Here is a 17,486-nt window from a genome sequence, read left to right as displayed (position 1 = left end):
TAAAACAAGATCAACACTTTAAAAGAAGGAGGAGGAATAGGAGGAGGCAGCAGCTATCTGCAAGGTAAAAAGTGATTTTACCAGAAACCAAACTTGCTGGCACCTTGATTATGGAATTTTTGCCTCCAGAACTCTGAGAAAATAAATGTCTGTTGCTCAAGCCACCCAGTCTATAGTATCTTGTTATAGCAACTTGAGGAGACTAATACAGTTATGTAGAAACTTTTATACTGTTGTTATTGGATAGTCTCTGTTGAAAGAGACACTTTTTTTTTTTTAAATTTTTTAAAGCAGATGCTTTAAAAGGCCTACTTCAGGAGAGAACCTGAATTTCCATCACAGGAACTTTTTCAATAATATGTCCATCAGGGTTCAGTTCAGTTCAATTCAATCGCTCAGTCATGTCCGACTCTTTGCGGCCCCATGGACTGCAGCACGCCAGGCTTCCCTGTCCATTATCAACTCCCAGAGCATACTCAAACTTGTGTCCATTGAGTCAGTGATGCCATCCAACCATCTCATCCTCTGTTATCCCCTTCTCCTCCCACCTTCAATCTTTCCCAGCATCAGGGTCTTTTCAAATGAGTCAGTTCTTTGCATCAGGTGGCCAAAGTATTGGAGTTTCAGCTTCAACATCAGTCCTTCCATTGAACACCCAGGACTGATCTTCTTTAGGATGGACTGGTTGGATCTCCTTGCAGTTCAGGGGATTCGCTCGAGTCTTCTCCAACACCATCAGGGTTAGACTGTATTAATGAAGATAATTAGCACCAACTGCTGCAACTGGCCTCTAAATCTTAGTATTTCTACACCACAAAGATTTACTTCTTGTTCATGTTGCATGTCTAACAGACTTTGGCAGGGAGCTCTATTCTATGTAGACAGGCAGAGACCCAGGCTGACAGGATTGACCATCTTGCTACATTACTCTTTCAACATATGGTTTCAGAGTTTGCCAAAACATGGAAAGCAAACCAGAGTGTCAAACAAGGTTTTTCACTAACCCAGCTCAGGAGAAACATACACTAACTCTGCTCATAGAACTAGTCACATGACCCCAACAAACCTGCAAAGGAAGCTGGGAAATATGAGAACTACATGAATATTTATTGATTGATTTTTATTTGAAAATATTTATTTGGTTGTGTTGTGTCTTAGTTACAGCACACAGGATTTCTTCATTCTGTCATGCTGGGTCTTTTGTTGTGGTGTGTGAGCACTCTGTTTGCATCACATGGGCTCTAGAATGCTCAGTAGCTGCAGCGTGTGTGAACTTAGCTACCTTATTTCATTTGGATCTTAGTTCCCTGACCAGGGATCAAACCCATGTTCCCTGCATTGAAAGGTGGGTTATTAACTACTGGGCCACCAAGGAAGTGCCACTTCATGAACATTGTTGCTATTGTTCAGTTGCTCAGTCATGTCCAACTCTTTGTAGCCCCATGGACTTCAGCACCCCAGGCTTCCCTGTCCTTCATCATCTCCCGGAGCTTGCTCAAACTCACGTCCATTGAGTCAGTGATGCCATCCAACCATCTTGTCCTCTATCGTTCCCTTCTCCTCCTGCCTTCAACCTTGCCCAGCATCAGAGTTGAGTCAGCTCTTTGCATCAGGTGGCCAAAGAATTGCAGCTTCAGCCTTAGCATCAGTCTTTCCAATGAATATTCAGGGTTGATTTCCTTTAGGATTAACGGTTGGATCTCCTTGCAGTCCAAGGGACTCTCAGAGTCTTCTCCAACACCACACTTCAAAAGCATCAATTCTTCAGTGCTCAGCCTTCTTTATGGTGAAACACTCACATCCATACATGACCACTGGAAAAACCATAGCCTTGACTAGATGGACTTCTGTTGGCAAAGTAATGTCTCTGCTTTTTAATATGCTGTCTAGGTTTGTCACAGCTTTTCTCCCAAGGGGCAAGCGTCTTTTAATTTCATGGCTGCAATCACCATCTGCAGCGATTTTGGAGCCCAAGAAAATAAAGTATGTCCTTGTTTCCATTGTTTCCCCATATATTTTCCATGAAATATTGGGACTGGATGCCATGATCTTCGTATTTTGAATGTTGAGTTTTAAACCAGCTTTTTCACTCTCCTCTTTCATCTTTCCTTGGTGGCTCAGACAGTAAAGTGGTAAAGCCTACAATGCGGGAGACCTGGGTTCAATCCCTGGGTTGGAAAGATCTCCTGGAGAAGGAAATGGCAACCCACTCCAGTATTCTTGCCTGGAAAATCCCATGGAGGAAGAGCCTGGGTTCTACAGTCCATGGGGTCACAAAGAATCGGACACGACTAAGCGACTTTTCACTTTCACTTTCATCTTAATCTTTAGACTCTTTGGTTCCTCTTTGCCTTCTGCCATAAATGTGGTGTCATCTGCATATCTGAGGTTATTGATATTTCTCCTGGCAATCTGATCCCAGCTTGTGCTTCATCCAGCCCAGCATTTCTCATGATGTACTCTGCATATAAGTTAAATAACCAGGGAGACATTATACAGCCTTGACGTACTCCTTTCCCCATTTGGAACCAGTGTGTTGTTCCATGTCCAGTTCTAACTGTTGCTTCCTGAACTGCATACAGATTTCTCAAGAGGTGGGTCAGGTGGTCTGGTATTCCCATCTCTTTCAGAATTTTCCACAGTTTGTTGTGATCCACACAATCAAAGGCTTTGGCGTAGTCAATGAAGCAGAAGTAGATGTTCTTCTGGAATTTCTTGCTTTTTCTATGATCCAACAGATGTTGGCAACTTGATCTCTGGTTCCTCTGCCTTTTCTAAATCCAGCTTGAACATCTATAAGTTCACAGTTCATGTATTGTTGAAGCCTGGCTTGGAGAATTTTGAGCATTACTTTGCTAGTGTGTGAGATGAGTGCAATTATATGGTAGTTTGAACATTCCTTGGCACTGCCTTTCTTTGGGATTGGGATGAAAACTGACCTTTTCCAGTCCTGTGGTCACTGCTGAGTTTTCCAAATTTCCTGGCATATTGAGGGCAGCACTTTCACAGCATCATCTTTTAGGATTTGAAATAGCTCAGCTGGAATTCTATCACCTGCACTAGCTTTGTTCATAGTGATGCTTCCTAAGGCCCACTTGACTTCACACTCCAAGGTATCTGGCTTTAGGTGAGTGATCACACCAGCATGGTTAGCTGGTCATTAAAATCATTTATGTATAGTCCTTCTGTGTATTCTTTCCACCTCTTCTTATCTTCTGCTTGTCTTAGGTCCATACCATTTCTGTCCTTTATTTTGCCCATCTTTGCATGAAATGTTCTCTTGGTATCTCTAATTTTCTTGATGAGATCTCTAATCTTCCCCATTCTATTGTTTTCCTCTATTTCTTTGCATTGCTCAGTTAGGAAGGCTTGCTTATCTCTCCTTGCTATTCTTTGGAACTCTTTATTCAGATGGGTGTATCTTTCCTTTTTCCTCTTGCCTTTAGCTTCTCTCCTTAGCTATTTTCAAGGCCTCCTCAGAGATCCATTTTGAACATATAAAGAATGCCAAATTTTCCTGTCATACTCCTTGTTATGGATTGAAATATATTCCACCAGGGCCTCAGAATATGATGTTATATGGAAATAGTGTATTTACAGAAGTAATCAAGTTGAAAAATGCCTTGATGTAAAAATCTTTCTCCTGGGACTTCTCTGGTGGTCCAGTGCTTAAGACTTTGTCTTCCAATGGAGAGAGGGACAGGTTCAATCCCTGATGGGAGAGCTAAGATCCCACATGCCTTGCGACCAAAAAAACAAAACTTAGCACAGAAACAATAGTGTAACAAATTCAATAAAGACTTTTAAAATGGTCTACATAAGAAAAAAAACACACCAAACTCAAAAAATCTTTCTTCTGTCTCTAGTAAAATGAGGTCATTAGAGTGAGCCCTAATTCAATAAGACAAGTGCTTCTATAAAAGGAGGACATTTGGAGCCAGAGACAGACACGCACAGAAAGCAAGTTGATGTGAACACATGCAGGGAGCCGACTGTCATGTGAAGAAGGAGGCAGAGATTGGAGTTATGCTGTTTCAAACAAAGAAATGTTTGTGGTCACTAAAAGTTAGGGGAGAGCCATGGAACAGATTCTCCTTTACAGTCCTTAAAGGAAACCAAACCTGCTGAGGTCTTGACTTTGAACTTTTAACTTGTAGAGATATAAGGCAATAAACATCTATGTTTTAAAGAAACCAGTTTGTGGTACTTTGCCACAATAGCCCTAGAAAACAAATACAATTCTCTATCAAATCTAAGCAGAAAGGGATTTAATACATGGAATTAGATGCTTAATATTTCCTCTGTTAGGATGAATTAAAAAACAGGCTCTAGACTAGACATCTAGGAAATACTCCCAGAATCACTGGGACTCCTAGGATTAGTGGTATGTTTACTACAATCAGGAACTGGCTCTCAGGATCGCTTCACCTTAGCCACTATCTGAGAATCAGGAAAACATTATCAGAACCATCAACTCCAGAACTGTGTCTCACGTTCATGATCTGCACAAGCAAAATGGATGCCTTGCATACCTCCTCCATCCTCTCACAGTTTAGTTCAGAATTTAAGCCTTTGAGCCTGTTTTGGGGAACAAAAATACCTGGAGTGCTTTGTTGCAAATATATCTGGATATGTAGCTTTTAGCTTTTTAGTTTCTGAAGCAACAGAAAAAGAGAAAAGACCCACAAGAAAGAGGTTGAAATACATTTTGAACAAGCTGTTGTTTTCCTTTTATCTTTTTGGTCACCATTTTATGATTTATTTCTTTAACATCCTTCTTCTGATTCCTCTTAAATAGTCCTATTACCCATTTTGCCCTTGGTCATTTTTCTTCTTCTTTATATTCTCTGGACAAGTGCATTCTAAATTAGTCCAGGTGTCTCAATCATTCTTGCCTGGAGAATTCCAGAACAGAGCAGCCTGGCAGGTTACGGTCCATGGGGTCACAATGAGTCGGACACAACTGAGTGACACACACACACACACACACCCATCATTACCACCCCAGGATATACTACCGTCATCTCTGACTTGATTACCACAATACTCCCTATCAGGTTTCCTGTTCTTCCCCCATCCCAAATCAGTGGGATGGAGGTGATTTTTGTAAAATTCATAACATCATGTCTCTCTTTGGTCACCCTTCTGATTCTCTTCATTATCTTCAGGAGACATCGCTCACTCCTCCCTCTCATGAGTTCACCTTGGTCTGACCAGCTATTAGCCTTGACACTCACTATTCCCTCACAGGCCGCGCCCTATCTAAGCCATACTAAGCTGTTTAAACCATCCAGAATGCCTCATGTCCTTTCCTTTCTCTTCACTTTTGCACAAGTCGTTCCCTCGGTCTGGTTTGGAAGTTGTTTCCCTTCATCTTTGTCAGGTCAACTCCTATTAATCCTTTCATCTAGGAAGCCCAGGCTAGATCCCTCTCCTATGTGCTGACTTCCATATTAATTCTAGTTACTTGCTGATTTTCTTCCTCAGAGGAGAGAATGAGAAGAGAGATTTGAGCAATTTTGCAGAATGTATTCTATTCACCTTTGTAGCGTTAGTTTTTAATATAGCTTTGATTTAGTTATTTATATTCTTTATTTTACTTTTGGTTTGTTTGCTTTTGGTTTTGTCAGTGGTGTGAAGAGTAGCACACATTAAAGTCTGCTGTCGGGATTTTGAGGTATATCATTTTCTACCTTTGCATTAGCTTCCTAGTACTGCTAATGCTGCTTAAAAACTTAATTTCATTTTGGTAGTAGGTCACATCTTTAGTAGTTATGTTATTATTCCTATTTTATAGATTGGGATTGGGAGTAAGGTCACATCATTCTTAAATAGAATGATTAATCCAGAACTCCTTCCCTCATGATGTACTAAGTCTAAAATAATAAGTTCTACTTCTTGACTAGCCCAAATAAAGTATATTTAATATGCAAAACATATAATCATTCATTTATACAGACATCTATCTATTTATCCATTTAGTCAAATATTCAGTAACTGAAGAGGAAAGAGAATAAATAAAAGCCATCAAAAAGAAATGAAAGATCAACTGATGGATAAAACTTTATACATATTATAGGTAATATACTTAGAACTTTATGATACACTATGTTATTCACTAATTTTGCTGTGTCACTGATGTGTAAGTTTTATCATCCATCCCAGTTATACAGCATTTCTAGAAGATTGATTCTTTTTAAAAAAAATATTTATTTATGTCTTGGCTGCATCAGGCCTTAGTTGCGGCACGCACGCTCAGCAGTTGTGGTGCATGGGCTTAGTTGCCCTGCGGCACGTGGGATCGAAGGGAACGAAGGTTCCCTGACCAGGGATCGAACCCATGTCCCCTGCATTGGAAGGTGGTTTTTTAACCAAACCCAGGGAAGTCCCAGAAAACTAGTTCTTAAAACTCAAATTGACTCATGCTGCCCATTATTGGTTAGATGGACTGGTTGGGAATTAGAAAGGAGAGATGTTCAAAGTCTCTCCTAGACTGGGCTGGTGACAGAAGAAATCCTGGCTTTTGTCACTTTTGTTTACCACAGTGTACCAGTGAGCCCTTGGATATGCAAAGGCAGCTAACCAAGGTCTGAAAAGCTACATTTTTCTTCACCATAAAGTATGGGCTTTGAGTTGGTGTAGGTAAGATGGAGAAGGAAACAGCAACCCACTCCAGTATCCTTGCCTGGAGAATCCCAGGAATGGAGGAGCCTGGTGGGCTGCCGTCTATGGGGTCGCACAGAGTTAGACACGAATGAAGTGACTTAGCAGCAGCAGCAGGAAAGGTGAAAAAGAGTCCTGAAAAACAGAGGAGAAAGGAGGTTTGAGGAGTTTCTACGAATGCAAAACAACATTTTGGGAACCTGAAGTACAGATATAAAGAGGCTAATGAGAAATTCCCAGAGATAGGGTAGGTGTTTAAGAACAGGGACGTCAAACATGTAACATTTTGTTGTTGGCATTGTTGTGAGGTAAAATCAGCCTATTAACTCAAACATTTAATAAAATATGCCACATGTTTTGAAGGTGGGAGGATTAAAGGAAGTGATAAGTTCCACTGGTATATGGGCGTGGAGCAAAGCAAAGAAAACAGTCTAGAGCGAAGAAATAACTCTACTACTCTTAATTCTTAATTGTGTTGTCACGCTGCCCTCTAAGGGTTTGTCAGTATTTCACTATTAGCAGATTTAATTGTTAGCTTCTGAGCCACCTAACTGACGTTACCATCTGCAGACAATTTCCCCGTTCAGTTCAGTCGCTCAGTCGTCTCCGACTCTGCGACCCCATGGATATATTATAATATTACCCCATATTATATTATATATTAATACACCTGCTCTTTAAATTTTGCCATTAACAAATAAAAAAGACTGTGTCCTTTGAGGCCACAAATAAAGGAAAAGCAGTTGCACAGTTGTTGCCCAGGGCACCTTGCCCCTATGAAGCAGTTACTGGTTATGCCCATGGAACTTCACTGTGAGCCTACCTTCTCCTTTTGTCTGTTGTTTCTTCTCAGACAAAATATAGACTGCTCAGAGATAAAGAAGAGACCAAAAGCTCCATCAACAGAGTGCTGAGAAACAAAGTGGGTAACATCTGACTGTTATATAATACTATCTTTGGTAGAAAATAAATACTCTCTTTGGTCTGCTTTCTGTTTTTGGAATTCTCAAGTTGTTTGTCTCATAATTTGACTCTGAAATTTAAAAAAAAAAAAAGAATTAGAAGGAAATGTTCATAAAACTTGATGCCAAACAACACTAGTGGAACTTCAGGTCTTAGCTTAGATGAACTTTAATTCATTTGTTCAGAAGTATTTACTGATCATCTCTCATGTGTCTTGCTGAACAAATCAAGCATATTCCCCACAGCCAATGTATATGGGGGGCTTCCCAGGTGGTGCTAGTAGTAAGGAAGTAGTAGTAGTAAAGCCAATGCAGGAGATATAAGAAATGTGGGTTCAATCCCTGGGTTGGGAAGATCCCCTGGAGGAGGGCATGGCAACCCCCACTACAGTGTTCTTGCTTGAAAAACCCCATGGACAGAGAAGCCTGGTGGGCTACACTCCATGGGGTCGCAGGGCTGGACACAACTGAAACGACTTAGCACACGATATGTATGGCTGTGCTGGTGAATGTATTCAGTAAGGTTGTGCAGTGGTCCTTACTCTCAAGGGAGTGGTGCTTACTCTCAAGGAGATTATACCTAGTGATTTCTAGGAAGTCTTGCTTGACCTTTCACTCCTATCTTGGATTAGAAAAAGGACTCCATAATAGACCCAGTCACAGCACTTTACCCATTTGTCTATTACGGTGTCATCCTCTGTTAGATTGCAGACTCAGAAGATAATGAGTTTGGAACTACCTTGTTTGTCCCTTTCCAGGGGTTAGGGATGCATCAGTGAATTAAACAGTCAAAAATCCCTGGCGTCTACAAGCTGGTAATCTAGAAGAGAGAGAAAGTCAACAAGTTCAGTATGTATTATGTTACATGGAGATACACCATGGAGAAAAGTCAAGTAGGTAAGGGGTCTTTTTCCTCCCCTACTTTGGCTCTTTGTTCAGATATCACCTTTTTTTTTATTTTGAGAGAGGAAACCTTTGGAGGTTCACAGTAGAGGAGAGATACTGTCCGTCTAAAAAAGAAAAACACTTAGAAATAAAACAGTAGGCACACTTAGCAAACAGCTAGTAAGGCAGTTATCAGCTCTCCACTTTGCCAGAAATGAGGCCACGGTGAATACATATTTATACAGAATATAGAGAATGAGGGCCCAGTCCCAGCCCTTCTCTTGAAAACCTGGCAATTTTATATTCTTTCTGAATACATTTTAACATTCTAGAGAACCCTCGTGTTCTAACCTGACCTGGTTTAGTAATTTTTGTTGCAGAATGGCACCTCACATCTAGTATCAGCCTGTATACCATTTGTAGCTGGCTGGGGGGTCTGAGGCTACTTTTCTTTAAGCCTTTCCAACCAGCCCGACTTGACAGTGTCCTTTTCAGGAACTAACGTCCTGGATAATGAACAGATTCCTCTATATTTAACACATATTCCTATCCGAAATTTTCACACTTATTTTGCCTCGCGGACAAGTATAAATGTATCTCTTCCTTCTGACTCTCTGGGCCTCGCTCCCTATTCTTTTGACAGCAGCCCAATCCCAAGCATCCTTCCCTCCACGCTGGCGACCCGCCTGCGCTGCGAAGCCTTCCGGAAGCTGGAAGTCCCGGCGGTCCACCTCGCCAGAACTACAACTCCCAGCAGCGACTGTTTTCCGGCGCCTCCGTCGTGGCGCATGGCCCGTCGGGAGGGGGCAGGTAGCGGGCGGGCGGGGTCCAATGGGTGCGGGCTCCCGAGGAGAGGGCGGGGGAGAGGAGGAAGGAGGCGGACTCTGGGCCCCGGCCCCATTCATTGCCGCGGCCGGCCGGGCTGGGGTCTCGTGTGTTACGAGTTATGGAGGCGCTAATTCCTGTTATTAACAAACTCCAGGACGTCTTCAACACGGTGGGCGCCGACATCATCCAGCTGCCTCAGATCGTGGTGGTGGGAACGCAGGTGAGAGAGGAGGGCGGCTTCCGTCCAGGCCGGAGCCTGGGGCGCAGGCCTGGATGAGGCTGCGGCAGCGCTTGCTCCCCGACCGGCCTTCGCGGCCTGTGGGAGGAGGGTGCTGCCGCGCCTGGACGCCTGGGGCTGCGTTGCACCGGGGCTGGTAGTCCGGGGCCTGGCGGGGAGGCGAGGGGCGGAGCCGGCGCGGCGGTCCTGCGGGTCCCGGGGGCGGGGTGGGGGAGGGACGGGCGGGCGGAACTGGAGTCCGCGGGGACCGGGCGCGGCTTCGCCCGCGGGCCGCTGCTTCCAAGGGCACCTGGGGGACGCGTGGGGCACGCGGGGTCAGGTAGCCCCCTCTACGTTGGTTTCAGGGCGGCGGGATGTTTGTTTCCCTCCTTGCCTGGCTCAGGGGCTGCGGAATCAGTTTCGGAACTGCGGTGTCGGGGCCCAGGAAGCCCCTACTTGTGTGCACCTGAGTGTTCTCCTGCCGTGTGACTCCCGTTTCGAAAACACCGAAGCAGTTAAAAACAAGCAAAAAAACCCCCAGACCAACTTGTACTTGGAGTTTGTGGATATAAGGAAGAGAGAGTCAATTTTTCTGCGTAGGCTGTGGTTTTTTGACTTCCATCTAAATTGGGCATCAAGGTTCTCTGATCTTTTCATGTTGGCATCTCTTGTAGATAATACATTTTTACATGTGGAAATGTTGAAGAAATAACTGTTATGTTTAGTATGACAGAGAAGTATACATTTCATTTTCTCTGCCTGCTGCTTTTCTTGGTTGAAGAGAATCAAACACAGGCTTTTCGAAATGATGTTTTCCGTTGGAAAGGGGACTGTTTCCTCACTTTCCATCAGGTTCATCACTACTTCTTGCTAAAAAATTAAAGTGTAGGGTATATATATTTTGAGAGGGAACTTAATATAGAGTATAGGGTATAAATATTTTGAGAGGGGACTCAAGAGTGTTTCCAGACACTAGTAACCCTGGAAACCGTAGACATCCTGTCTAGGGTGGGCGAGAGGGGCTTTTAAATAGTTAAAACAATAGAAATTATTTCAGAAACACATTTCCTTGGTTGATTATAGGATTGGTATAGATCCTATACCAATATGTGCTCAATTCTGCCTTCACATATTATGGTACTTGTAACTTAATGTTTGTAATGGCTAGATACTCTGGTTCATTAACATAGTAAATTAAGAGAATATATTTTTTTTAGTTTATTTTGTTCACTGCTGTGTTCCTATTCCTAGCTCTTGGTACAGTCTCTGTGTATGTAGTAGATGCTTCAAAGATAAATACTTTGAATGAGTTACTGGATAATACTTTTTAAATACTTGGACTTCTATCATCAAAACCAATCTGTTTTTGTAAATAAAAATAGAGGAGAAGAAATTAAATCTTCTTTGATAGTAATTTGTGTTTCCTAGCTGTAGATCAGAAACTTTCCAAATACTTTTAAGAGGGTCTCAATGCTTTTTAAGCATGAAGCAGTAAAAGAATCAGAGCCTAGTGTGTCAGCATAAATAGTTTAAAATCAAGAAGGATTTTCCTTACATGAAATAGAGTTTATTTCAGTGAGTAAATCTGTTGGCAAAATTAGGGAGGGAGCAGGGTAGAAAAGTAAAGATCTCAGCACTGTGAAAGTCATTGTTAACATATGTCAGCAAAAACCATCATAATAGTGATAGTTAAATGCTATATAGGTGTATGCCATATTTGCATGCTAATGTTTAGAATTACGCAGAAGGGAAATATTCAGATTTTAGACTTGATTTAATAGGGGTTATCTTCATTCATGCCCTTGATAACTGAAATTCAGTCCTTTATTATTCAGGTACAAAAGAAATACATAAGAATAGAAGCAATGTATTTTTTCCCCATATTTTCCTCAATATGTTGAAAAAAAACCTTTGGATTTGAATATAAGTACATCATTACTTTGTCATCTAAGCCATTTAATGTTGTATAGCATATATACAGCACCTCACAGTCACGTTTAATGGAGTAGTGTACAGTCAGTGAGTTACAGATGTAGTAGGTGCTCTGTAGTTAGTTCGAGTGGTAAACTTCTCAGTGGCAGTAATGTCTCTGTCTTACACTTTACCTATACTTTAAATGGCTACAGGTCTCATTTTGGGGAACTTTTTCTCAAACTTGAATGTATAAGAATTACTTTGAAAATAAATTTCCTGGACCCCATCCCCAGAGATTTTGATTTTACAAGTCTGGGGTGGTCCAGGCAACATAGATGATTCTGATGTAGATGGTTCATAGAACCTGATTTGAAAAGTGTAATAGTGAGTCTTTGATTTTAAAACTGGAAAAAGCAGAGAAGCTTAGTCTAAGGGCATGCCACTCTTCAGTAGCCTATTGAATTTGGTGGCATTCTTGCTTCAAAGTATCAACTTCCAGGCAACCTTTGCTGACCCCTGAATATTTTTATTTCTTAAATTTCAAATAATATTTATATGAGGCCGAGAGAGTTGGAGAAGTTGAGGAGAGAGAGATGTTTTATTTGATCATTCACAGGTTTTATGATTTAGCTAAATAAATTGCTTTTCTTTTTCTTTTGCTGAGAACCTCCATGTGGAAAGAACAGAAAATGGGAAGAGAGAAGGTCGATACTTTTAAACCTTGGTGTACTTTGCAGGTAGAGGAGGAGATAAGATTTCAGTGACATTTGTGATTCCACTTGGGAAATTTGATCATTGTTTAAGTTGAGAATCGAAAGGGGGAGCCCTCCAGGTAGGTAGTCCACATAAACCCTGTAAACCACAACCTAGTAGAGGAATCCCAATAGAGGTGACATGAGTGCTGCTTCTGCTAAGTCGCTTCAGTCGTGTCGGACTCTGTGCGATCCCATAGACCGCAGCCCACCAGACTTCCCCGTCCCTGGGATTCTCCAGGCAAGAACACGGGAGTGGGTTGCCATTTCCTTCTCCAGTGCATGAAAGTGAAAAGTGAAAGTGAAGTCACTCAGTCGTGTCTGACTCTTAGCGGCCCCATGGACTGCAGCCCACCAGGCTCCTCCATCCATGCGATTTTCCAGGCAAGAGTACTGGGATGGGTCGCCATTGCCTTCTCCGATTAGTGCTGCTAGTATTGTGCTTTTCACTTTGCCTGTTATTTCAGTAATTTCAGCACTTTACTTTCAGCAATTCAGACAAATACAGAAGGAAAAGGAATCTTGGATTTTAAATGACCAACCTGCAAAACCAACTGTTTATTTTAAAAATTAAGGTATAATTCATGTAACATACATTCCAACCACTCAATTAGTGGGTTTTGGTGTATTCACTAGGTTTTGCAGCCATCATCACTAATTCCAGAACATTTGCATAACCCCAGAAAGAAACTCTATATCCATTAGCACTCACTCCTCATTTTGCCCTGCACCCTGGCCTGGCAACCACTAATTTCTGTGTCTCTGGTTTTGCCTCTTCGGACATTTCATAAATAAATGTAATCATACAATATGTGGCCTTTTGTGTCTGGCTTCTTTTGCTCAGCATAATGGTTTTTATGTTCATCCATGTTGTAGCATGTATTGATATTAATACTTCATTACTTTTTATGGCTGAATAATATTCCCTTGTCTAGATATGCCACAGTTTGTTTATCTGTTCATTAGTTGATGGATATTTGGGTCGTTTCCACTTTTTGCCTATATTGAATAATGCTGCCATGAACTTTTGTTTAGAAGTTTTTGTGTGAAAATATGTTTTCAGTTCTCTTGGATATATATAGCTGACTTTTTAGCAATATGTGTTTGAACTGTACAGGTCCACTTATATTCAGATTGTTTTCAGTAAATATTTCAGTACTGCCTACTTGAATTTTTTTTTTTCCAGTAAATACTGCAGTACTACACAATGTGTGGATGGTTGAATCTGTGGATGTGGAAGTGTAGCTATCGAGGGCCAACCGTATAGTTACATGCAGATTTTTTTTCTGTACTGTTAGTGCCTTTAACCTTTTGTGCTTTTCTGGGGTTACTTGTATGTAGGAGTAGAATTACTGGTTCATTTGGTAACTCTTGGGCTTCCCTCATGGCTCAGCTGGTAAAGAATCTGCCTGCAATGTGGGAGACCTGGGTTTGAACGGATTGGGAAGATCCCCTGGAGAAGGGAACGGCTACCCACTCCATATTCTGGCCTGGAGAATTCCATGGACTGTATAGTCTATGGAATCGCAAAGAGTCGGACACGACTGAGCGACTTTCACTTTGGTAGCTCTTGTTTAACTTCTTAAGGCACTGCCATTAAAAAAAAAAAAAGGCACTGCCATAGTTCCTTAGGAACTGTTTTCCACAGTAGTGTACCATTTTACAAACCTCTATCTGGTATATGAAGGTTTCAGGTTCTGTACACCTTTACAAACTCTTGCTGTTGTATTTTTTTAGAAATTGCTAAATCATTTCTGGAATTCTTTATTTTTAAAAAATGTGCACATATATATTCCCTCTTCCTGCATTCTGCAGCACTGTTATCTACATTTTATTAGATCCTTCTGAAATCTTGCCCTCTCCTTCCTGATAACGTCTACATTTGTCTTGTGTTTGTAGAGGTGATGGCTTCATTAAGTTTTGTAATTTGGTGCCAAATACTGATCTTAGTTTCATTCCTTCAGTGTTTAATTCTTTCAATATTGTGAGTACTCTTAAGTAAACTCATGTTTTTCCCTTTCCTTTTCTTTTTCCCTTGTTTCTCTGTGTAGACCTTAAAAGATCAGATCTCTGTGCTGATTACTTAAAAGAATTAAAAAAAAAAATCATTGAGGTGAAATGTACATAGCATAAAAATTAGCTATTTTAAAGTGTATAATTCAGTGGCATTTAGTACATTCATAATGTGCAACCACCACCTCTGTCTAGGTCAAATATTTTCATCACCCCAAAAGAAAACTCTGTATCCATTAAGCTGTCATTTTGTAATTCTCTTCCCCCCCAGTCCCTGGCAACCACCAATTTTTTTTCAGTCTTAATAGAGTTACCTTTTCTGGAAATTTTATAGAAACAGAATCATACAATATGTGGCCATTTATGTTTGGCTTCTTTCAGTTAGTGTAACATGATTCATTTACATTGTAGCATGTACCGTTGCTTGGTTTTCATTGCTGACTAACCTTCTATTGTGTGAGTCTACCATAATGTTATCATTCACCTGTTGATGGATGTTTAGATTGTTTCTATCTTCTGGTTGTTGTGAATGGTGCTGCTGTGAATACTTGTGTACAGATATTTGAATGCCTGTTTTTAGTTCTTTTTGGTATATATCTACAAATAAAATGAGATCATATGGTGATTCTATGTTTTAACTTTCTGAGGAGCCACCAGACTGTTTCTACACTGTCTATGTGTGTATTAGTCACTCGTGTCTGACTCTTAGCCCACTAGGCTCCTCAGTCCATGGAATTCTCCAGGCAAGAATACTGGAGTGGGTTGCCATTCCCGTCTCTAGTCGATCTTCCCAATCCAGGGATTGAACCTGGGTCTCCTGCATTCCAGGCAGAGTCTTAACCATCTGAGCCACCAGGGAAGCCCCAGATGATTTATGGTAGCAAAATACCAGGGTCCCAACTTGTTTACATCCTTGTCAAAACTTGTTATTGTGTTTTTCTATTATAGCTATTCTGATGAGAATGTGAAGTGGTATCTCATTGTGGTTTCAGTTTGTATTTCCTTAGGGACTAATGAAATATCTATCTTTTTAGGTGCTTGTTGGGATTATTTGTCTTCTTACTGTTGAGTTGCCAGAATTCTTTATGTATTTTGGATACAAGATCATTATCAGTATATGATTTGCACGTATTTTCTCCCATTCTTTGGGTTGTCTTTTTACTTTCATGATCATTCCTTTGATGCACAAAAGTTTTCAATTTTGATAAAGTCTAACTTATCTATTTTTTTCTTTCCTTGCATGTGATTTCAGTATCATATATAACACATTGCCAAGTCCAGGGTAATGAAAATTTATTATTTTATTATTATTTTGTATTTTCTTTTAAGTGTTTTATAGTTTCAGCTCTCACATTTAGGTATTGATCCATTTTGAGTAAATTTTTGTCTTTGGTATGAAGTACAGGTTCACCTTCATTCCTTTCCATGTGCCTGTCCAGTTGATCCAGGACTATTTGTTGGAGACTATCCTTTCCAGCTTTAGTTCTTGGCACTATTGTTGAAAATCAGTTGACTATAGATGTATAGGCTTATTTCTGGACTCTCAATTATTTTCTGCTGGTCTTTAGGTCTCCTCTTAAGTCAGTACCACACACAGTTTTGATTACTGTAACTTTGTAGTATATTTTGAAAACAAAAAGAATGAGCCTCTCAACTTTGTTCTTTTCTTTTATTTTTTTTTGCAAGATTGTTTTGCAGTGAGGAGTCCCTTGCCATTCATTCCATAGCAGTTTTAGAACTGGCATTTCCATTTCTGCAGACAAGATTGTTTGGATTTTGGTAGGGGTTGTGTTGAATCTGCATTGCTTTGGGGAGTATTGCCCTCGAAGTATTGAATCAGATCTAGAATTCTTGGTTGATAGATTTTTTTGTCTCACATCTTTAAATGTCATACTATTACCTCTGGCATCCAAGATGTCTAGTGATAAATTTATTGTATTATTATTATTAATCTTATTGAGGATCCCCTGTATTTGTGTTGATTCTTTGCTTCTCTCTTGCTGCTTTCAATATTTGTCTTTCACCAGTTTGACTATAATTTGTCCCCATGTGGATCTCTTTGTCTTCATCCTACATGGTGGAGTTTCACTGAGTTCTTTAATATGTAGATTCATGCCACATTCCCCAAGTTTTCCTGCTTTTATGGAAAAAGTAGGGATTTTTCTGGATATTATTTTTGCTTTTCAGATATCTATATTTCACTCTTACCATTTATGTTCCAGATAGCACTGGGCCTGTATTTTATAACCAAGGAAAAAACTGCTCCTTAAGGACTGTTAGATTTTTAGCATTTTACCTAGTTTGGATCTGGGATAATTGAAGTAGTTTAAATTTTAGATTTATATTTTGCCAGTGTGTGCTGTGTGCTTAGTAACTCAGTTGTGTTCGACTCTTTGTGACGTCATGGACTGTAGCCCGCCAGGCTCTCTGTCCATGGAATTCTCCAGACAAGAATACTGGAGTGGTAGTCATTCCCTTCTCCAGGGGATCTTGCTGACCTAGGGATTGAACCTGTGTCTTCTGCATTGCAGGTGAATTCTTAACTGTCTGAAGTACACTGGGGAAGCCCATTTTGTCAATAAGTGGAGTGTTTGAGCTTTGTGATAAAAACATATTAGTGTATTTATTTAAATACCCAAAAAGTTAATATTTCTAAGGATACTCAGAAATATTTTATTTAAAATAATGAGATAGGACTTCCCTGGTGGTCCAGTGCTTAGCAATCAGCCTGCCAATCAAAGGACATTAGTTCGATCCCTGGGCTGGGAAGATTCCATATGCCTTGGGGCAGCTAATCCCATGTGCCGCAACTGAGCCTGCAAGCTGCAGCTACTGAAGCCTGGGCCCTGGAGCCTATGGTCTGCAACAAGAGAAGCCACTGCAGTAAGAAGCCTGCACACTGCAACTGGAGAGTAGCCCCTGCTGGCTGCAACTAGAGAAAACTTGCATGCAGCAACCAAGACCCAGTACAGCCAAAAATAAAAATTTAAAAAATGAACTCTTTAAACATGAAAAATATTAAGGAACCCTTCTGTAAAACTAAAACTAGTTCAAAATAAAAAGTTAAAAAATTAGTAAATGTACATTTTTATATATTAATATCAAAATAAACAATTGAGAGGTCTGCTTTATGCAATGAAAAGTAAAAATTTAGAAGTTAAAAACTAAATCAGCTTTGGTTAATGTGACATGAGTGAATATTTACAACAATTCTATTTTCCGTTGCATGAAAAGAATACAACTTCCTGGTCC

The 17,486-nt window shown here is 40.6% G+C and overlaps 1 protein-coding gene across 5 annotated transcripts in view; it reads left to right on the top strand.

Moving 5' to 3' along the window:
• Window positions 1–9,367: 9,367 nt before the first annotated feature.
• DNM1L (dynamin 1 like) overlaps window positions 9,368–17,486 on the top strand; it is a 65,599-nt gene continuing 57,480 nt past the window's right edge. For 2 of the 5 annotated variants that reach the window (XM_065939406.1, XM_065939399.1), the window contains exon 1: window positions 9,369–9,558. In XM_065939406.1, the coding sequence (XP_065795478.1) occupies window positions 9,457–9,558 (102 nt within the window). In that variant the 5' untranslated portion in view covers window positions 9,369–9,456. Of the gene's footprint in view, window positions 9,559–17,486 lie in introns of all 5 variants that reach the window. The other 3 variants (XM_065939432.1, XM_065939415.1, XM_065939423.1) reach the window with 3 other exon arrangements.

Source organism: Muntiacus reevesi, chromosome 1 (genome assembly GCF_963930625.1).
Source record: "Muntiacus reevesi chromosome 1, mMunRee1.1, whole genome shotgun sequence".
Classification (NCBI taxonomy): domain Eukaryota; kingdom Metazoa; phylum Chordata; class Mammalia; order Artiodactyla; family Cervidae; genus Muntiacus; species Muntiacus reevesi.
Note: the sequence above shows the minus strand (reverse complement) of the source record. Positions and strands in the feature narration are given on the sequence as shown.